Consider the following 24,004-nt stretch of genomic DNA (forward strand, 5'->3'; position numbering starts at 1 on the left):
AAGGAACAATTGTCAAATAATACAACAAGGCAAACCAATCGCTGCTAATAAACTGACATCCTCAATTCACTGGCTGGAGTAGGGTGTTTTAAATGAGTTGTCCAATTGTTTCATTGCCAAATATTGCAGAGTTCGTTAAAGACCTGTGTCCGACTTGTCAGTGCAGTGTTTCCCATTCACTGCTGAGATGATGTCATTGTCATACAAATAGCAAATTCAAACTGGAATGAAACATGGACACTACATAAAATAAAGAAACAGCTAAAAAACCGACATTGTACAATATATCATTTTTCATGGTGATGTCTTGCTTGGCTATTTTCCAGCAATCAAAATAATCTCCTGACATTCAAAGTTTGGACTTTAATCATTAGAACACTAATTTACAAGAAGGTACACCTCCAGGATGTTATGCACACACCACTCCTGATGGTCACATGGGGAAAGATGTTTTCTTCATGAACTTTATCATGAGGGACAGGTTTTATGGCTACTGGCTAAGTGTGGAGGGAGTTCTGTGGATGGCCAGCCAGACCCATCCTTCACAACACCTGGGGCAGGAGGTACCTCAGCGCAGAGTGACACTTGGTGTTTGTGTACAAAGGATCTGTGTACAGCCTTGTTGTAGCCTTAGAGTAAAGCGGCAATCAGGATGAGGGCGAGGTTGGGTATGGTTTCTCCCCTTTAAATCCACAAATTTGCATTTCCTTATAAACACAGTTGCTTTTCAACTTCCAGATATGGCAGAGGTGTTCTCCCTGGTGCAGGATTGGACTGAGGAATGTGCCATATACAGCAACATTGGAAAATCCTGGCACTTGAGAAGCAGAGAGCGAGTGTTCCCACTTGCCCAGTTTTGGATTAAAATGGCTGCTTACTACTTCCAATTTTTACTGCACACACTAAAGCATATCTCAGCACATCTTGGTTGGCGATAGGTACAAATGCAAGAACAGAGAAAAACAAATGGATTAAATTCCTTCAAATATTTTCTTCAGAGTTCATCTGTTACACTTGAATACCACAGCGAATAAACATCACATTCCTAAAACATCAACAAAGCAGACCGCAGTGAGGTTTATTGTAACTTTTGTAAATGGGCTGTGAACTGTTTGAGATACTCCTCTTTGTTTTCCATCGAGTTCAGTGATATTGTGTCATTTTTCTTCTGAGGAAATATCTGTGTCACTAATTTCCAGATGTTTCAGACTGAAATTTCAAAGTCACAAATTTCTTCTGTCTCCTCAATATATTTATCACAATCCCTCTATGAAGCATTCAACTTAAGAGCATAGGAACTGGAGTAGACCATCAGTGGTAGGAATCTCTCAAGGTGGGCCACGTGGCAGAGGCTAACAGTTGACTCACTATCACCCTGATGCTGCTATTAAGTCTGTTTCACGTGTCAGTGCGACAAATGAACTCTGCAGCAAATTTGGCTGTATGTTTCTGTTGGGCTAATACGGAGCCAATGCTGATGGACATCTCTGCATTAATGTCACCTACAAAATTCCTGTGTATTAAGTGGCAGTGTGTCCATGTTATTATGAAATTTGACATCCATCTGCTCATTATGAATAACATCTGCTGGGCTCTAATAGGAATACATTGAAATTTGTAGCGCAGCTTGTACAGCTAAGACGCTCTAGTTGTCAGTCCGTAAGTGTCCCCCTCTATTGCAGATACAAAACACTTCTAATAAGTTGGGGGTTTTTATCTGCAACGTGAAACTGAAAAGACATTCCAAACAGCTAAATTCCCAGGGAACGAATTAAACCTAGGATTGACCTAAAATTTAATAACAATTGAATAATACGCTGTATGTGGTTGAACATCCTTACCTTTAGAAAACAGAACATCATCCAACTAATTTTAACTATTGACTCAGTGTGTGGGGAGCAGATTTCACACTTTGGATTGCCTGAAGATTGACCTAGTCATCTGGGCTTGAAACATGAGCTTGCTCTCTCTCCATGAATGCTGCCTGACCTGCTGTGATTTCCAGCACATTTTGTGTTCAGATAGGGGGGATCTTACAGCTTCTGAGAACTCCGGTCTTTCATTTAGCCACTGGGAGACCACTCTTTCCAACACAATACCTAACATCTTGGAGAATCCTGGAGGCAGTATATAAAATTCTACTCAGTCTCTGACAATTGGACTTAACAGGTCTCTTCAGAGCCACGATGTGACACCTACCATTATGGCTGGATAATGCTGCCCCTACATCAACAATCCCTTTCATCTCTGGGGCTAAAGCCTGGGGCAGCATGGCGTGAATAAATTGGTACATCAGCTGGCTGTGTCAAATTCTGCACCTATCTCTCTCCATGCTTGGCTACATTAACCTTGAGGAATTCAGCTCATGATGAAGGACTAATCTGGTACATTGTAAGCCAGGAAATCTCTCAACACATTAAAGCTGATTAGTATGAATTAAATGTGTTTATGGCACTGAAAAATGTGCTTGCACTTTTCCACCAAGCAGAATTTATTCCTTTTTAAAGAAATAGTACGTGCAGATGTCTCATGGCGTGTTTTCCCTTCTATCCCAGTCAAGTACCACACTGATTCAAATTTTTCGCCTAACTGACTTCTTCTTGCCCCATTCATGGAATATTGAGACAACTTAAATCTTCTTCTGAGCTGTGATGGTCTGAGACTTCTCTTCTGTTCCAATGGCCTTGAGATTTCTACAAACTCTCACAGCTTGTAGATCTCTATGAACTTAAAAAAGCTGTCCTTTTACTGACATGATTTCTCTTCTTATGACCTTGATCTGTTAATGGACCCTGATAATGTATTTTCTGTATGCTATAAAAGTTCAACTTTGTAAACACACAATCAATTAACACCCATGTAACTCATCAAATCATTTAACTAATGTCAAATGCTATGTTGGAAAATCTGTCTTGACCCCACTATTCAAAAATGACTTTTTAACCTGTAAAAGAAACTCCCCTTCACAGAACTGAAACCAACATCCATTTGCCTAACATTTAGAATTCACATTCCAAAATAATAATGATATGAATTTAAACTTTACCTATGAACTTTGGATAGCAAGAAGCTTTTTCCCAGCGTGGGGGATTCAATAACTAGGGGTCACAATTTCAAGGTGAGAGAGGAAAAGGTTAAGGGAGATATGTGTGGAAAGATCTTTATTCAGAGGGTGGTGGGTGCCTGGAATGCGTTGCCTGCGGGGGTGATAGAGGCGGGCACAACAGCATCATTTAAGATGTATCTAGACAGATACATGAATGGGCAGGGAGCAGAGTGATACAGATCCTTGGAAAATAGGCGGCAGGTTTAGATAGACGATCTGGATCGGCCAGGCATGGAGGGCCAAAGGGCCTGTTCCTGTGCTGTACTTTTTTTTGTTCTTTGTTTTCTTTCTCACACACTCCATCATGTATCTTGTCTTCAAGTATCTAGGCCCCAAATCCAGCTATTTACGTTCTATACCATCTACTTTACCCTAGCTCTCTCCTTTCATTCAAGACAATTTTTTGCCCAAGCTTTGAATCACTTGTCCTGGTATCTTCCAACATGGTGTCGCACAGAGTTCAGGAAAGCATCTTGTGATGTTTCACTATGTTGAGGATGTCATATACATGCAAGTTGTTATTTAATTGGAGATAGAGGATGTTAGTGTTTATCTGAAATGGATCTATGGATGAAAGAATCACCTTTTTAAAATTAGAATAATAATTACAAAGAAATTGAAATGGAAAAGGAAAGGAACAGATTGCCAGGATGATCTGTAACAATAGGAGCGGAGAAACTGCTTCAATGAATGGAAAATTGTAAACCTAGTTTTGGAGTTGCACCCTTACTGTTAGAATATTGACAGACATGGAGAGTTTTGTTTTAACTTATACATTGTAGTAATTTACTTAAGCCTTTCATTACACAATCGTATTTGTCAGTTGCTTAGTAACCCAGTGAATTGGAGCTCACCCTGTAAGGTTGTTAGTGAAATCTTCTTGCAGAATTATCAGTCACAGACCAGGTCACTCCTTCCTGACTTTAGTACTAAGCCTATTCTTGGCTCTGTTTTTTAAATTCATTTACTACAACATCAGCATGTCTGCTATGTCTGAGCATAATTAGTCAATTTAATTTCACTTCCCAGTCACTTCATTATCCGTGACAAACCGAATTTTACTGACTGCACCTTCCTTTATTTCTACCATGGCACTGATTCTATTTATTCTGTTGGTAACAAGTTTCAACATTTTACCATACCTACAGTTCTCAGTGCATCTCATTCTCTAATTTCAATCTTCCATAGTCCATCGCACTGCTCCTTTCGTGCTTGGTTATGACAGTATCAGTTTTTATACGGTGCCTTTATCAACAGTTGTAAATTAACTTTCAAATACTGGAACTGGGTGAGATATAGTTATGAAGAAATGTGCTTCTTAAAAGTGGGTTTTGATCTAGGAGACTAACTGGTGATATTGAGAATGTAGAAGTTAATGATTTGGTTTTGTAAATGGCACTTATTTCATTGACATTTCAAACTAAAATGCTATCTACCATAGAGAATAAAAATTAAAGTGAAACAGATTGCACAATTTGAATTTTCAAAAATGAGTGTGATTCGGGAACAAAGACCTGGCATCTTTTAATGCACCATTATTGATGCAGAGGAGAGGTTGTAAAATGAATGTAATATACATGTATTTACCACCAAAATCCAAATTTCCTATCATCATTCTTTTCAACCATCTATTATTTATATCTGCAAGATTTTCAATACAAATTCTATTTACATCTTGCGGCATATATACTGTTATGATTTCAGCTGATGGTAACTGGCTGAGTCAGATCCCAGATGGAAACCTGTCTTAATGGATCATGTTTTTTTTCAGTCTTACACCATGGTGGTCAGCCACTGAACATATCCACAAGATGCTGCCAATGTACTTTAACAAAACTTTATTACACAAGAGAAAAATATGAACCATGTTACACTGGACAAGAACTACTGGAACAATCTCATGACAAACATTAGAAAGAAACATTCACCACCTTTATACTGGCAGTACTCTTATAGACACTCAATTCTCAGTGAATAGTCACCCTTGTCACCATTGCAAAAATGTCTTGCTCAGCTGGTGTGACTATTATTGGTTTCCTTTCAGAAAGTTGTTGTGCATTCACTAGACGTGATTTTCTTTATTTACAGTGCCTCTCTGAGACTCTTAGAACAAACTAACGACCTTACTGTCACTTAACAAAGATTCCTCAAACTCATAATTTTGACAGTCTTGAAGGATGTCTTCCACTCTGATGCTGCCATGGCCTCTATTTCAGGAGCTTTCTTTTCAGTGACCTGTAAGCTCCTCACGAGCCCTGAATGTTTGGAGATAAGTAATAAAAGTACTTTGGCTGATAAGGATCTCCTTGCTCTGCGGGCATCTGCTTCTGCTTCGGGCTCCTTCCCCTTCTCTCTGGTGGTTGTCAAATTTTAGCCAGCAAACATCCTTGCAATTATCTGCTCAGGTGGCTTCTGCTCATATAGCTGAAATCACATGGTTTCTTGTAAATGCTGTTTTGAAACCACTGTTCAAATGACTTCCTTTTAAAAAAATAGGTCCAATCTTGATAGGCTGAAAAAGTAAAATCAACCTATCTATGCATTCTACACATATGTTAAAAATTAAAGAATAACTAGGGAGAAGGTAGGGCCACTCAAGGATATAGGAGGGAACTTGTGATTAGAGGCAGAGGATATGGGCAAGATTCTAAAGGAATATTTCACATCAGTATTCACCCAGGAGAAGGATAGAGAGGATAATGAGATTAGTGTGAAGCTTACTAATATGCTCAGGCATTTTGAGATCAAGAAAGAAGTGGTTCTAGTTGCCTTGAAGTGCGTTAAAGTGGGTAAGTCCCCAAGGCCCAATGGTATCTACCCCAGGTTATTAAGAGGAGAAATTGCTGGCGCCTCAACCAAGATCTTTCAATCCTCGCTGACTACTGGAGAGATCCTGGAAAATTAGAGAGAGTAGCTGATGTTGTTCCTCAGTTCAAGAAGGAAAACAGGGACAATCAAGGAAACTAAAGACTGGTGAGTCTTACATGTGATTGGAAAGCTATTGGAGAGAATTTTAAGGGATAAGATTTAAGCACTTTTGGAAAAGCATGGTCAAATTAAGGAAAAGTCAGCATGGATTCGTGTAGGGCAGGTTATGTCTTACTAACTCAATTGAGTTTTTCAAGGAGGTAGCAAAGATGGTCAATGAGGGTAGAGCAATACATAGATTTTAGTAAGGGTTTTGACAAAGTCCCTTATGATAGGTTCATCCAGAAGATTAAGCTGCATGGGATACATGGTGACTTGGTTGAGTGGATTCAGAATTGGTTTGCCCATAGAAGGCAGAGGGTAGTGGTGGAAGGGTGTTTTCCTATCTGGAGGTCCATTACTAGTGGTGTTCTGCAAGGATCTGCACTGGATTCTCTACTGTTTATGAAAAAAAAAGTGACTTGGATGAAAATGTAGACATATGGGTTAGTAAGTTCGCAGACACTATAAAGATCAATGCAGTTGTGGATAATGTAGGAGTTTGTCAGAGGATATAGCAGGATATAGATCAGTTGCAGATATGAGTAGAGAAATGGCAGTTGGAGTTAAATCCGGGTTATTGTGACGTGCTGCACTTTGGGAGATCAAAAGTTAAGGAAAATTGTAAAGTTATTGGCAGCACCCTGAACACCATTGATGCACAGATGGGTCTTGGGTTTCATGTTCATAGCTCAGTGAAAGTAGCCATGCAAGTAGATAGGGTGGTAAAGAAGGTATATTGCATGCTTGCCATTATTGGTCGAGGAATTGAGTTCAAGAGTCATGCTATCATGTTGTATATTATAGTACTTTGATAAGGCCACACTTAAGAGCACTGTATTCAATTCTGGTTGCCACATTACAGGAAGGATGTTGGGATTTTGCAGAGGGTGCAAAAAGAGGTTTCCTAGAATGCTGCCTGGATTAGAAGGTATGAGCTATAAGGAAAGGCTGGAAAAGCTTAGATTGTTTTCTCTGGAGCATTGGAGGCTGAGGAAAGACTTGAAGGGAGTCTATAGAATTGAGATGCATTGATAACATTGACGATCAAAATCTTTTTCCCAGAGTTGAACTGTCTGATACTGGGGGTCATGGATTTAAGGTGAGAGGGGAAAAGTTCAAAAGAGATGTGAGGGGCAAATTTTTTACACAGAGATTGGTAGGAATTTGGAGGCTGAGGAAAGACTTGAAGGGTGTCCATAGAATTGAGATGCATTGATAACGTTGACAGTCAAAATATTTCTCCCAGAGTTGAACTGTCTGATACTGGGGGTCATGGATTTAAGGTGAGAGGGGAAAAGTTCAAAAGAGATGTGAGGGGCAAATTTTTTACACAGAGATTGGTAGGAATTTCGAACATGTTGCCAGAGATTGTGGCAGATAGGATAGAGGCTTTTAAGGGACGTTTAATAAGCACATGAATATGCAAGGACTGGAGGGATATGAATCAGAGGCAGGCAGAAAGGATTAGTTTAATTTGGCAACGAAGTGTGGAGCTGGATGAACACAGCAGGCCAAGCAGCATCTTAGGAGCTCAAAAGCTGATGTTTCGAGCCTAGACCCTTCGTCACCAGCAATGTCAGCCAAAGGCTCCATTTCTATGCTGCACTCTGTTCTATGTACTTTGCTTTAGATCCAAAGTTATCAAATAACAATACTATACTATGAAGTTATCATTAAAAAGCACATTAATATGTGATGTAGTGTGCAGTCCTGGTTCTTAATTATGAGGTAACTTTGACAATCATTGGTCCTGCAAAGGGAAATTATCTTCCTTTCTCTGAAATTGCTTTGATTTTTTTTACAAATCTATTATGATAACTGCGTAGCTATAATATCATAGATCTTATCAAGAAGGCTAACTTAATTTCTTTCAAATCCACCCACGGCAGCTGATGATTTTGAAATTCATTTAATACAATCTAGAAATGAAAGGCAATGCCTGTAATGATGACCATGAAACTATCATTGATTGCTATTTAAAAAAATCTGATCATTAATGTATTTGAATGAAATAAACCTTTCATCCTTATATGGTTTGTCCACCAGGTGACTCCAGATCCACCCCAATGTGATTCATTCTAAACAGCCTTCTGAAATGGCCCAGCAAGCCACACAGTTTAAGAGCAATTAGCAATTGGTAACAAATGCTGAGGGATACCAATATGCCACGAGAAAGCAAAGAAAATAAAACATACAAGCCTGTTTTAACTGCACCTACTTCTAAACTTTTGTATTTGTATTTTATCTAATTACCTTATCCGGTTCTTACTTAGTAACATTTAGAAATAGTTGTGTAACATATTGATCTTTGAGCTTTATTGAAAACTAAAGACGTTCTACTGATCATATTTATCAAACAAACAAAAAGGAAGCTAAATGAATAACATAAATTGACAGTTCACAGACCACAAGTCGGATATGCCTGGTGGTCATGACAGTATTATTTAATTACATTTTATTGGAATAATCTTAGCCTTCTTTATCATGACATGTTCATTATTACCTAAAGGCAGATCGGTTTAACAAATTGGTATTTTTTTATTTACTGACTGGGTGTTAATTTAATAACTAGTTGAGATTTACAGACCAGTTTTTGATTTCATCCTTCGTAGGGACAAGCTTGCCATTCCATTCTGGCCTGTGATACAGGCTACCTCAGGCCTTTGCTGCTTGGCTGATTATTCACCTTGTCTTAGATTTAAAACAACATTGACAAATGGGCAAGAAATGCAGCCTGCTGAGATCAGATTGAAAAGTAAGATACCAGGCCATTTGCAGTTGCAGTGAAGCTGAGTATCGCAATGTATCAACCTTTTGAAGGATGGAGCAGGGCAGAGAAAGCAAAAGAATAGATTGTTTGTGTAACATTTTTGGGCTGTTTCATTTCAGATACTACGACATATGAACAAAATCAAACAGATCATTCTGTGAACACCAGTGTAAATGCAGTAATAAACAAAACAATGCCTCCAAATAAAACGCAAATTCCTACAGACAACTTTGAAAAGAGGCTAATACTTGAATCAGCTCTTATCTGTGAGTAACTACTTTGCGCAAAATGAGTGGTAGCAAAGGAAAACTGATAACGGTGTGAATTATTTTCAGGAATTCTGTCTTCAACTATAATTGTTTTCTACTTCATTTGGTCCTCTCCTCACCAATTGTTCATTGCTGGCATCACATTTCACTTCAAAATCTCCCCTCCCCCATCGCATTCCAAAACCATCCCGGCTTGTCCCCGCCTCCCTAAACCTGTTCTTCCTCCTATTTATCCCTTCCATCCACCTCAAGCCCCACCCCCATCTCCTACCTACTAACCTCATCCCGCCTCCTTGACCTGTCCATCCTCCCTGGACTGACCTATCCCCTCCCTACCTCCCCACCTACACTCAGCTTTACTGGTTCCATACCCGCCTCTTTGACCTGTCTGTCTCTTCTCCACCTATCTTCTCCTCTATCCATCTTCTATCTGCCTCTCCCTATTTATTTCAGAACCCCCTTCCCCTCCCCAATTTCTGAAGAAACATCAGCCTTCCTGCTCCTCTGATGCTGCTTGGCCTGCTGTGTTCATCCAGCTCTATTCCTTGTTATCCAGATTCTCCAGCATCTGCAGTTCCTACTATCTCATCACATTTTAGGAAATGTGTTTTGGTCTTGCAGAGATGATTTACTAGAATGGTAACAAGAATGGCAAACTTCAGTCATGTGGAGAGATTGGAAAAGCTGGGCTTATTTTCCTTAGCACAGAGAAGGTGAAAGAAAGAATTAATTGAGACATTCAAAATTATGAAGGGTTTCAATAAAGTAAGTAAAGAGAAATCATTTTTGGCAGAAGAGTCAGGTTCAAAGGAGTTACATTTAAAACAAATTGACAAAAAAATTATTTTTATGCAATTGGTTATTGTCGGGTAAAATACTTTCGCTGCACTTTCAAGAAATGTATCGGATTGTAACTGTCAAAAGCTAATTGAATAAACAGTTGAAGACAAGAACAATCGCAAGGCTGGGAGAATGTACAGAGGAGTGTAACCAATTGAATAACTGTCAGAGATAATGGGAACTGCAGATGCTGGAGAATCCAAGATAACCAAGTGTGAAGCTGGCTGAACACGGCAGGCCAAGTAGCATCTCAGGAGCACAAAAGCTGAGATGCTGCTTGGCCTGCTGTGTTCATCCAGCTTCACACTTGGATATCTTGAATAACTGTCAGTATTGGCACAAGCATAAAGGGCCAAATGACCTCTGTCTATCCTCTTAAAAAAAACGTATCCTTCTAAGATTGGTAATGACTCTTAAAGGCATATGATAATTTACAAACTGAATAAAATTCACACTGAGGTTATGATCTGTGGTAGGAACTAAATCACCGAGGGCACACTGACCTCTACATCGCCGAGGCCAGACACCAACTCTCCGACACCACCTCCTACCGCCCCCTCGATCATGACCCCACACCCGAGCACCAAACCATCATCTCCAACACCATTCACGACCTCATCACCTCAGGGGACCTCCCACCCACAGCCTCCAACCTCATTGTTCCCCAACCCTGCACGGCCCGTTTCCATCTCCTTCCCAAAATCCACAAACCTGCCTGCCCTGGTCGACCCATCGTCTCAGCCTGCTCCTGCCCCACCGAACTCATCTCCACCTATCTGGACTCCATTTTCTCCCCTTTTGCCCAGGAACTCCCCACCTACGTCCGTGACACCACCCACGCCCTCCACCTCCTCCAGGACTTCCAATTCCCTGGCCCCCAACACCTCATATTCACCATGGACGTCCAGTCCCTATACACCTGCATTCGGCATGCAGATGGCCTCAAGGCCCTCCGCTTCTTCCTGTCCCGCAGGCCCGACCAGTCCCCCTCCACCGACACCCTCATCCGCCTAGCTGAACTCGTCCTCACCCTCAACAACTTCTCTTTTGACTCCTCCCACTTCCTACAGACTAAGGGGGTGGCCATGGGCACCCGCATGGGCCCCAGCTATGCCTGCCTCTTTGTAGGTTACGTGGAACAGTCCCTCTTCCGCACCTACACAGGCCCCAAACCCCACCTCTTCCTCCGGTACATTGATGACTGTATCGGCGCCGCCTCTTGCTCCCCAGAGGAGCTCGAACAGTTCATCCACTTCACCAACACCTTCCACCCCAAACTTCAGTTCACCTGGGCCATCTCCAGCACAAACCTCACCTTCCTGGACCTCTCAGTCTCCATCTCAGGCAACCAGCTTGTAACTGATGTCCATTTCAAGCCCACCGACTCCCACAGCTACCTAGAATACACCTCCTCCCACCCACCCTCCTGCAAAAATTCCATTCCCTATTCTCACTTACTCCGCCTCCGCCGCATCTGCTCCCACGATAAGACATTCCACTCCCGCACATCCCAGATGTCCAAGTTCTTCAAGGACCGCAACTTTCCCCCCACGGTGATCGAGAACGCCCTTGACCGCGTCTCCCGCATTTCCCGCAACACATCCCTCACACCCCGCCCCCGCCACAACCGCCCCAAGAGGATCCTCCTCGTTCTCACACACCACCCTACCAACCTCCGGATACAACACATCATCCTCCGACACTTTCGCCATTTACAATCCGACCCCACCACCCAAGACATTTTTCCATCCCCACCCCTGTCTGCTTTCCGGAGAGACCACTCTCTCCGTGACTCCCTTGTTCGCTCCACACTGCCCTCCAACCCCACCACACCCGGCGCCTTCCCCTGCAACCGCAGGAAATGCTACACTTGCCCCCACACCTCCTCCCTCACCGCTATCCCAGGCCCCAAGATGACATTCCACATTAAGCAGAGGTTCACCTGCACATCTGCTAATGTGGTATACTGCATCCACTGTACCCGGTGTGGCATCCTCTACATTGGGGAAACCAAGCGGAGGCTTGGAGACCGCTTTGCAGAACACCTCTGCTCAGTTCGCAACAAACAACTGCACCTCCCAGTCGCAAACCATTTCCACTCCCCCTCCCATTCTCTAGATGACATGTCCATCATGGGCCTCCTGCACTGCCACAATGATGCCACCCGAAGGTTGCAGGAACAGCAACTCATATTCCGCCTGGGAACCCTGCAGCCTAATGGTATCAATGTGGACTTCACCAGTTTCAAAATCTCCCCTTCCCCTACTGCATCCCAAAACCAGCCCAGTTCGTCCCCTCCCCCCACTGCACCACACAACCAGCCCAGCTCTTCCCCCCAACCCACTGCATCCCAAAACCAGTCCAACCTGTCTCTGCCTCCCTAACCAGTTCTTCCTCTCACCCATCCCTTCCTCCCACCCCAAGCCGCACCCCCATCTACCTACTAACCTCATCCCACCTCCTTGACCTGTCCGTCTTCCCTGGACTGACCTATCCCCTCCCTACCTCCCCACCTATACTCTCTCCACCTATCTTCTTTACTCTCCATCTTCGGTCCGCCTCCCCCTCTCTCCCTATTGATTCCAGTTCCCTCTCCCCATCCCCCTCTCTGATGAAGGGTCTAGGCCCGAAACGTCAGCTTTTGTGCTCCTGAGATGCTGCTTGGCCTGCTGTGTTCATTCAGCCTCACATTTTATTATCTTCGATTCTCCAGCATCTGCAGTTCCCATTATCTCTGATTAATTGCAGTCTTCTTTAAGAGAAGCAAGGATAAGATAATAAAGTGTGAAGCTGGATGAACACAGCAGGCCAAGCAGCATCTCAGGAGCACAAAAGCTGACGCTTCGAGCCTAGACCCTTCATCAGAGAGGGGCATGGGGAGAGGGTTCTGGAATAACAGGGAGAGAGGGGGAGGCGGACCGAAGATGGAGAGAAAAGAAGATAGGTGGAGAGGAGAGTATAGGTGGGGAGGTAGGGTGGGGATAGGTCAGCCCAGGGAAGACGGGTAGGAGGAAGGGATGGGTGAGAGGAAGAACAGGTTTGGGATGCAGAGACAGGCTGGGCTGGTTTTGGGTACAGTATACCACATTGGCATCCTTGAAGAACTTGGACATCTGAGATGTGTGGGAGTGGAATGCCTCATCCTGGGAGCACCCTTGAAGAACTTGGACATCAGTAATGGGCAGCCATAAGAATTAAATGTTTTGTATTAAGTGTGTCTAATTTGTGCAAACTGGACACCATAAAACAATTTTTCCTACTGCATTATACAGAATCTCTTGTGCAGTAGTTATTACGTAGTTTTGAGCAAATTTGTTAAGAAATATTCATGACACACTTGATTTCAGAATTAGAACACATGGCCACTAATTTAGCAATGAAAATTAGACTTGTAAAAAATATTTTTGAATTTTATAGAAATTGCTTAAGTTAAAAGTCCATGTGACAACATTTCTTCAAATGAACAGACAAATTCCTGCTGATAATTTTAAACAGGTTAATAATTAAATCTTTAAGCATCAATCTTGTGGAGAAAGCAGAGGTATCAGCGCAATGAATATCCAAAATCATGCACTCTTAATTTTCAGTCTTCTGCACTACAATTTAATTATATTCAGTAGCAATTGACAAGAATACAATTTTTCACAAACAGCTTGTCCTGCCTTATGTAATTTCCAGGTATCTGATATTTGTGAACAATGAAAATTTTCCATAATTTAAATCATAATCAATTTATTATAGTTGTAAGGACTTGAACTAGTTCAGAAGAATAATTGCTGTAGTCTTTGCTTTGTCTCTAGTATTTGCAGATGCCTCTCCTATCAACTGGCCACTCTTGATTTCCTTAGGTGAGCATAATAATGGAATGTCATATTCTCGTATGTGTTTCTTTACACAAAATTGCCATTGTCATATTGGATTAGCAAGTGGTGTGAGTTCAATTTATTGGATTAGCTCAACTTCACTGGCACTACTTTAGATTGAGTTGATTTATGGGGCGATGCTGGACTCAGATTTTTGCTTTGCATGTGATGCATGTTAGATCTCGTAGTTTCTTATAAGAGCCTGAGTTGTGGAATGGTTTCAGGTAATCTTTATCACAGTTTTTGCAGTACAGCTTCATTTCTCTGAGCAATAAGGTATACACAAAACTTCAGAAGTCTTAACTCACACACCTTACAGATAGAGCGCACACCAAATGCGCCCCCCCCCCCCCCCACTTTAATCTCTATTGGTCAGCAGTGCTGAGATATCCCTTCGTAATTGGCATCTTAGACAGTTCAAGCTGGCCTCAGCAATTTACTTGAGAACTTAACCAAAGGAAGTATTGGATTTCATCATGTTTCCTAAACACTCTTACTGTATTCAAGTACATTTCTGCTCAGAAATTTGTAAGCTGCACCTTGTTAGCTGCTAATTAATTGGATACTTGCCTGTTACTTCAGGAGCCTTTTAAATTCCTCATTGCAGGAAATGCAAATGAATATTGATTTTTGATCAGTTCCAACAAAGTTACGTGGTTACACCTAATGTTCTTAATGTGTTCCTTCAATCCGCATCCCAATGTCTGCTCATTTCTGTAGCTATGATTCATTGCTCCCTGTAAAAAAAATGAGGGACTGCTTTTAATATCTGATCCTGGTTTGAATCTTTTTACCTCTAATGCTTTTAATGGTTTTTTATTGGTGCATAGGTGGACCTACTACTTTGAAATCTATATCTATGATTACCTGAAGAATCTTAACTAAGAACTACTCTTAGTATTGCAACAGATTGACTAAGCAATTTATGAGAAATGACTAATTAGTGTCAAATGTTCTTATCAATGTCTTATGTATAAGCAACTGCAGCTGCACATCCTATCTTAATGCAGTAACATTGATTCTACGGAGCTATTATTGCTCTACTTGTGAAGTCGCATCAAGAAAATATTTTCCCAAGGTCTCTAAATACTGTCAGCTATGTTCTACTGCATTAGCAATGCACAGCTGTCAGCCATTTTATGCTGCTCAGTCATGGGCATCCCTAACAATAATCTAAATCACATTTCTGCATCTTTGTAGCATTGTCCACATTCAGCTGTTCTTCCACAGTTGCTGAAATTCTAGCTCGCATTTTCAATACCTCAAAGCTCTTACTGCACGAATGCACTCTTAGTTGACTAGGTCTACAAGTATAACTATTCCAAAACATTCCCGCCAACAATCCCATCAGCATGAAGTTACATAATCATGTCCGCCTACCTGTTCCAAGATTAGTGGCTTTCTGGGCTTCAGTGATGTTGGCTTTAAAATTGTCATTCTCAATTCATAATTTTTTCCATTGTTTCTACTTTATCTTGTGTTAAAAACCAATCCTGCAATCTGTACATTAAGATAGCAACCTGAAGCATGTCTGGTTATAGGCAATACACAATCTATTTCTTTTCAAGTGCACAGACCTCCAAGATTTAAATGCAATAGCAACTTCAGAGGCCAGAAGTTAATTAGTTAGCCGTTGATCAGCATGAACGGAACCTCAGAGCAGAAATACTGATTGTAGAATGCTGCACATGTACTATGCCTGGAGCATTTTGTTCTTTACCTCTTCGTCAAGCTCTTCAACTCCTTATTAATAGGAACACTCCTTTATTTATATCTGCACATAGCAGCTCTCTAGGGTAGTGTCTAAGACCTCTCTTTTCATATGCCTATTCTAGACTGCAGTCTTCTCTCTTACTGATGTCAAAGCTATGCGATCAATCACTTCATTATGACTTACATGAATCTTACTATGACATAATTGCACTGTTGACATTACATTCAGTTTTACATCTTAATTTGTCCTCTACATTTTCTACATTTCTTTTCTGTGGTGGCTGCTTTCTCTGTCCTTCAGAATTCCCTCCTTTTCTTTGGATTGAAAGTCTGCCCAAAATCCCATTTCAATACACTTTCTTATTCTTAACAATGGTGTTCAGCTTACCTTTTTATTTTAAACTTAGTGTTCACTATCTCCTCCTTAATGTGAAGTATTCTAAGATGCCCTCAAAATTGTCAAACAAACATTGCTTTAGACAATATTTTATTTGACCTTATTTTGTTACGGACAGAATTTAAGAGACTTGGAACATATCATCTTCTTTTCATTGTGAAACCATGATTAAAATCGAGATTTTAACCTAACCTACTTAACGGCAATAGGGTGTGTTCTGTTTGCACACTTATTTTGCACCTTGTCCAGTGTTACAATCCATTGATTTCAATAGGATGTAAAAATCGAGGTAATGTAACCTGTATATCTGAGCTGAATACACCAAATCTCTTTCTTTTGCTAGTTTCAGGACTCATGCTGGTTATTATTGTTCTACTTATAATCAAGTGTATTATTGACAGAAGAAAGTATGGGTGAGTATTGAATTTATTCCATTCTAATTCTATCAGTTTTGCAAATTCCAATGGAAATTCAAATATCCACCATGATTGGGATGGCATAGCTAGCAATAGAAATTGACCAGTAATGGAATATTCCCAGAACTGCTGCATGGATAGCAAGTACCATGACAGTGACTAGTTGTTCTAGTCAGTATTTAGCCTTCAATCAAATGTTCCTGAAAAAAAAAATTAGAACAGCTGGGCATTATTGTTGTGGGAGCTTCTTGTCTGCAAATTGGATGTCTTGCTTCCTACCACAGAAAAGTGACTATACTTCAGAAGTGCTTTAGTGGCTGGAAAATACTTTGAATAACATGAAATTACGATTGATATATATGCATATGTTTTGATCCCTGGTGATGTTGTTAAGGAACAATTCAATTCCAAGCTGAAACCTGGCCAGTCCTGAGGAAGGACCACCAGACCCAAAACGTTAATTCTGTTTTCTCCTTCATGGATGCTGCCAGACCTGCTGAGCTTTTCCAGCAACTTTGTTTTTGTTCCTGAAACCTGACCTGTTGAGTTCTTATCTTCTGGATTTGATGAAATCTGACTGAATGGTCTCTCACTGGAACACAAGCACGCAATATTGCGGATTTGGTTTCAACAATAAAACAAAAGTCTATTAACCAAGAAAAATAACAGAATTTACCATACTGTTTATTAACATCACAAATTTAAAGAGTTTTAAACACACAGAATAATTAAATAATCTCATTAATCCTAAAGCACATCTTTATAAGCTCCAACTTCAAAAATTTAGTCTCAACAATTGGTTTAAATCGTTACCCCACATTCCTGACCTCATTTTCTGCTAGTGATAATGGGAACTGCAGATGCTGGAGAATCCAAGATAACCAAGTGTGAAGCTGGATGAACACAGCAGGCCAAGCAGTATCTCAGGAGCACAAAAGCTGATGTTTCGGGCCTAGACCCTTCATCAGAGAGGAAGAGTCTAGGCCTGAAACGTCAGCTTTTGTGCTCCCGAGATGCTGCTTGGCCTGCTGTGTTCATCCAGCTTCACACTTTGTTATCTCTCATTTTCTGCTAGATTCTTTTCTTTTACAGACTACATTGAGAAAATAACAGTATGATGATTGTTTTTCAGTGATATGCTTTTCTTAAGAATTATATTAATTTGCATTGCAAGAAAGTTGACTGCAGAGGGAAAAAATGTTCCAAGATTGTAACCACAGTTTAGGTAATCGGAGATACAGAGAAGCTACATTTACATATTTCTTGTCCAGCTCTTGGGCAGGCACTAGCAACTGAAATTTAAATCATTTTCAAGTTTCAAGATCAATACCTCAGTTTTTTTTATATTGAGTCTTTCTGACAGTCACAATCCTTGGGATATAATAATCTGATAGACTCTGCTTCAATGTTATTGCAATCCTAGTAGAAAGGTCAACATACACTTGTACAAGTGGCATTTTTCTATGCTGTTTCCATAATGTTTGTGATGACATATCACTGGTACTTTGTATTTATGCACTTGCTGTTGTGCCTCTACTTGCCTGTTTCAGTGGTCTTTAGCTGACACATACAGGAATGTTAGCTGAACACTTGGAATGTGACTACAGAAGAGTGGTACATTCAAATTACTCTCCTGAAAAATAAATCAGATATAATACTGTGAATCAGTCATGTACCAGTTCCTTTTAGACTGTTTTTACTGTGCCTTGTATTGTACTGAATCTTTTTTGCAGATTTTTTTTACACAATTACTGGTTAGTCATACATTGCCTGACTTTTGTTTAACATTTCTTGCTTTTTACCTAGGTACTATAAAACAGGGAGCCAATTCCCTGAATATCACAACAATGTGGAACAAATACAAACTATTCACATTTGAAATTGAAAGTATGGTAATTTCAGACTAATGTGGGATTCAACCTTGGGGAGAAAGTCGGGGGCGATATTCCAACCCTTTTGGTTCAATGGATCAAGTTTGCAAAGTTCTCCAAGGCAACAGAGAGGAATCTGAACAGTGTGGTATGAGTGTTGCTTCTTAAACTTTGAAATCAGGATGTCAAAAATAAAATATTTGTATTTTCTTGCTTGATTATGATTTTTTAAATGGGAATAATTTTAAGAATCTTGTACTGTTAACTCTAATAAACTGTGATGTAAACATCTGTCCCCTTTGGTAATTTTGGCAGAATTAGGTTATATTGATTCAAAGAATGGAAATACCTGTAGGTAAAGGGGCTCGATTTACAAAACCAGGCAATTTGGATTTGCAAGACATTTTTCCATTAAGGAGAAATGTATCATTGTTCAAAACTAATATGGAAGAAGTTCAGGACTTTGAAGGTCTTAAAAATTATGTAAACAAATGCAAACTTTGGAAAATATTTGAACAAACAATTTTGGGAAAAATGTTCTGCTTTTTTTATGTTGCTCACTTGGGACAATTGTAAACAAATTATCTGTCATGCTAATGATTTTCATCATACAAATGTATTCATTATTGTGTATTCATGTATTGTATTCATTAGAATTTAAAAGGTTGAGGGGAGATCTAATAGAAACTTGCAAGATAATGTTTGGCTTAGAAAGGGTGGACGCTAGGAAGTTGTCTCCGTTAGGCGGGGAGACTAGGACCCGTGGGCACAGCCTTAGAATTAGAGGGGGTAAATTTAAAATGGAAATGAGGAGACATTTCTTCAGCCAGAGAGTAGTGGGCCTGTGGAATTTATTGCCGCGGAGTGCAGTAGAGGCCGGGATGTTAAATGCCTTCAAGGCAGAGATCGATAAATTCTTGATCTCACAAGGAATCAAGGGCTACAGGGAGCGTGCAGGGAAGTGGAGTTGAATGCACATCAGCCATGATTTAAATGGTGGAGTGGACTCGATGGGCCGAATGGCCTTACTTCCACTCCTATGTCTTATGATCTTATGGTCTTAAATCTGGATGCCGCCTGCCCTGCTGGTTTTTTTTTTCAGCAGTTTCATAGCTTTCAAGCTTTTGTGCATGGAGAGAGAAGACTGTCATTCAAATACCCAGGAGTCCTCTTAGATTAGCACACCAAATATTACTTTAATCGTAACATGAGTGGGTGGCAGAGAGGATCCAGAAAATGAAGAAAAACATCATAGAGTGCAGGTACTTCAACGAATGAATGAAATTTTCTTTACACTTGTTTTACATTAATAAGGAACAAAGATGGCAATTTGCAATGTTTCTGTAATTTGGAGATATGAGATTGTTTCACCGATCATCTACATTATTGCCTTTGTTAAGATGTGTGATCAGAGGGTACTAGTCCCTGAGAATGCATTATACTACTGTACAAATAAAGATAAGCCTTTGGTGTAGAGTGCATGCCTTTTGTCTGGTTTCTATGTTTTAAAATAAAAGTAATGGGCATTCAGAACATAGCAGACATGATGTTAACTCAATTTTCATCTACACAGATGCTGCCAGACCTGCTGAGTTTCTCCAACACTTTTTTAAAATAATAATTGGTTTATTCATTTTAAGAACAATAGACTAGTATGTCAATTATAGCTTTAAATGTTATTTAGACATTTGTTTCATTCTAATATTATGCTGACACAGACTATAAAAATCAACTTTCAAATCATAATCCTTTTGGTGTTGTAAAAAGTAAGTTTAACTGTCAGAGCCAATACACTGGTGTCTTTTAATGGACCTGGACCAGAAGTATTGTAACCAACTTAACACTTCCTCTTTTCTTTGTTTCCTTTACCTTGATCTCAACAATGTATTTGTGGTTGAAATATGAGAGAAACCAACAACTTATCTTTGGTTGTCCTTTCGCACAGTGGATATTAAAGGAATGAAATTGGTCAATGACAGTAGCATGAAACAGGCCCAAGTCAATCCTCAAGTGATTTTTCACTGCACAGTTTTGATTTTCCATTGACCTGAATACTTTGACAAGGTTTTTAGAATTTCCAACCACGTAGAAGCTACTGTGAGTCTAGAAAATGAGCCTTTAAAGGGAGTCTTAAACATCATCCTGTGGACCTTAGTAGAAAGAAGCTTGATTATGTGAAAGTCAGCTGCTGTTTCAGGACAAGCCTGTTGCTCACAGCTGGTGCAGTTAAATTCATTTCCATGACATTCATAGCACAAACCGGAGACATGTAGACCAAACAAATACAGTTAGTGGGTTCCATTCCAGAAAGGAGATTAGTAAACCAGCTATATTTTTAAAATCTGTGCAGAATCGCACAGATGATTAATGAAACCAGTTTGACACTTTGCCATTGGTAGGATTAAAACACAGCAAGGTCATTATTATGAGATAGCAAGAACTGCAGATGCTGGAGTCAGAGATAACAAAGTGTGGAGCTGGAAGAACACAGCAGGCCAGGCAGCATTTCAGGAATAGGAAAGCTGAAAATCTGAAGAAGGGTCCCGACCCGAAACGTCAGCTTTCTGGGGTCATTATAACAATCTTACTGGTAATTGTTTAAAATTCCAACTATTTGGAAATATGCTAGAAATCTCAGTCCATTCTGTATATTCAGGGGTATTTTTGGAAATATTCTGGTGGCCAGCACAGTGGATGTGTGTGAGAATCTGAAGCTTGGATACAGGATGGCTTCTCGGTGCAAGTTAGCACAACAAAATGGCTTCCAGCATGGGGACTGTAAATTCTGCTAGAGCTACATAAATAATGCAGTAATGTTAAGATAATGCAGGACTAACCCTTCGAACTGACCTTCGGTTGCAAATGTTGTGGCGCTGTGTGGTGAGACAAAAAGTCACAACTTATGCATTGTGACATAAGTTGTTCACCGGTTAACATTATTGGATTAAGTAACTGTCAAAGAACCAATATCATGTATTTATTGGTAATTGTTTGAATACACTATGTGATCACGCCATGTACCCTGCTTTAAGAAAAGTAGAAAAATATCTTTGTACTAAGTTGTGTGTGCAGCTCCTCCAAAGAATATGGAAGTGCTCAACTTCTGTGTTTTCCGGATGATCTGCACCCGGCCATATGAAGAAATAAAGGGTAAAGTCTTAAACAGCCAGACAGATTGCGAGAGCTCAGTGACCGATCGCGGAATTGAGAAACCCCGCCGGGGGGCCGAGATTTTCATGTGCTATTTCACTAGAAACAAAGTACAATTCCATAGAAACGGAGTGAAGGAGCAAACCAGCTGCAGACTGTAAGAGGAGAGAGGCTGGAATATTCCCCTCCTGTGACACAGAGGGTGATGTGATGGAAAGGGTAATTAGGCAGGTTGGCATGGAGATGATACGTGCCTGCTTTCTTCCTCTTCAGACATACTCTTCTGGATGAGAAGGCCCATGACCAACGCTCTTAAGTGGTCAATGAAAGACTTCATCCCATCGCTACTCAGTTAACTGTTTTCCCAAAAGGTGAACAAAGTCAGATCAAGTGATGAAAAAAAGCAGCCTGCCTGTTAGGGTCAGGATGTCTCACTCTGTCCCAATCTGGGGGTAATTAGGAATACCAGTCGGGGGTTGGTGGTGGTTTGTCCTCTGAAAGTGACATCTCAGATCTTGCGTCAACTCTCCCACCCCTCTTTCCCTAGAAACTCATGCCTCATGATCTCCAAGTTCTCTCCGACCCCACATCCCCACAGGTCACTTCCTTTGCTTGCAGTTGCTATAGATCTGGGTAGTTGTACAGCATTGCTGAAGTCCATTGTGTCTTCCAGTCTGTAACTGGTGCCTACCAGTCTCTGATTGGTGCCATCTTCAGATGAGGTGGGCATCACTGTCTCAGAGGTGATCCACTGAAAAAGCTAGCTGAATGACCACTCGATGCCCGATAGATGTTAATCTGCTGAACTTTCTCATTCTCAGAGTTGGAGGGTGCCTTGAACATTGTGAAAAAATAGAATATACCTGCCATTGCTAAACATAGAACATAGAACATTACAGCACAGTACAGGCCCTTCGGCCCTCGATGTTGTGCCGACCTGTCATACCGATCTCAAGCCCATCTAACCTACACTATTCCATGTACGTCCATATGCTTATCCAATGATGACTTAAATGTACCTAAAGTTGGTGAATCTACTACCGTTGCAATCAAAGCATTCCATTCCCTTACTACTCTCTGAGTAAAGAAACCATCTCTGACAACTGACCTATATCTTTCACCCCTCAATTTAAAGCTATGCCCCCTCGTGCTCGCTGTCACCATTCTAGGAAAAAGGCTCTCCCTATCTAACCCTCTGATTATTTTATATGTTTCAATTAAGTCACCTCTCAACCTTCTTCTCTCTAATGAAAACAGCCTCAAGTCCCTCAGCCTTTCCTCATAAGACCTTTCCTCCATACCAGGCAACATCCTAGTAAATCTCCTCTGCACCCTTTCCAAAGCTTCCACATCCTTCTTATAATGCGGTGACCAGAACTGTACGCAATACTCTAAGTGCGGCCGCACCACAGTTTTGTACAGCTTCACCATAACCTCTTGGTTCCGGAACTCGATCCCTCTATTAATAAAAGCTAAAACACTGGATGCCTTCTTAACAGCCCTGTCAACCTGGGTGGCAACTTTCAATGATCTGTATACATGGACACCGAGATCTCTCTGCTCATCTACACTACTAAGAATCTTACCATTAGCCCTGTATTTTGCCTTCCGGTTACTGCTACCAAAGTGTATCACCTCACACTTGTCTGCATAAAACTCCATTTGCCACCTCTCAGCCCAGCTCTGCAGCTTATCTGTGTCTCTCTGCAACCTACAGCATCCTTCGTCACTATCCACAACTCCACCGACCGTAGTGTCGTCTGCAAATTTACTAACCCATCCTTCTAAGCCCTCATCCAGGTCATTTATAAAAATGACAAACAGCAGTGGACCCAACACCGACCCTTGTGGTACACCACTAGTAACTGTTCTCCAGGACGAACATTTCCCATCAACTACCACCCTCTGTCTTCTTTCAGCAAGCCAATTTCCGATCCAAACTGCTATATCTCCCACAGTTCCACTCCACCCCATTTTGTACAATAGCCTACTGTGGGGAACCTTATTGAACTCCTTGCTGAAATCCATATTCACCACTTCAACCGGTTTACTCTCATCCACCTGTTTGGTCACCTTCTCAAAGAACTCAATAAGGTTCGTGAGGCACGACCTACCCATCACAAAACCGTGCTGACTGTCCCTAATCAATTTATTCTTTTCTAGATGATTATAAATCCTATCGCTTATAACCTTTTCCAACACTTTACCAACAACTGAGGTAAGGCTCACTGGTCTATAATTACCAGGGTTGTCTCTACTCCCCTTCTTGAACAGGGGAACCACATTTGCTATCCTCCAGTCATCTGGCACTATTCCTGTAGACAATGGCGAGTTAAAAATCAATGCCAAAGGCTCAGAAATCTCCTCCCTGGCTTCCCAGAGGATCCTAAGATAAATCCCATCTGGCCCAGGGGACTTATCTATCTTCATCTTCTGAAGGATTTCTAATACCTCTTCCGTGTGAACCTCAATCCCACTTAGTCTAGTAGCTTGTATCTCAGTATTCTCCTCAACAACATTGTCGTTTCCTAGAGTGAATACTGTTGAAAAATATTCATTTAGTGCTTCCCCTATCTCCTCTGACTCCACACACAACTGACAACTACTATCCTTGATTGGCCCTAATCTTACTTTCGTCA

At 40.9% G+C, this 24,004-nt stretch overlaps 1 protein-coding gene across 9 annotated transcripts in view; it reads left to right on the plus strand.

Annotated features, from left to right (window-relative positions):
• Window positions 1-19,696, plus strand: part of LOC125462962 (uncharacterized) — a 59,088-nt gene extending 39,392 nt beyond the window's left edge. For 3 of the 9 annotated variants that reach the window (XM_059653393.1, XM_059653392.1, XM_059653394.1), the window contains 4 exons: window positions 8,966-9,112; window positions 13,738-13,803; window positions 16,272-16,341; window positions 18,151-19,696. In XM_059653393.1, coding sequence (XP_059509376.1) covers window positions 8,966-9,112; window positions 13,738-13,803; window positions 16,272-16,341; window positions 18,151-18,223 — 356 coding nt within the window. In that variant the 3' untranslated portion in view covers window positions 18,224-19,696. The other 6 variants (XM_059653398.1, XM_059653395.1, XM_048553512.2 and 3 more) reach the window with 5 other exon arrangements.
• The last annotated feature ends 4,308 nt before the right edge of the window (window positions 19,697-24,004 follow it).

This window comes from Stegostoma tigrinum, chromosome 21 (assembly GCF_030684315.1).
Source record: "Stegostoma tigrinum isolate sSteTig4 chromosome 21, sSteTig4.hap1, whole genome shotgun sequence".
Lineage (NCBI taxonomy): Eukaryota > Metazoa > Chordata > Chondrichthyes > Orectolobiformes > Stegostomatidae > Stegostoma > Stegostoma tigrinum.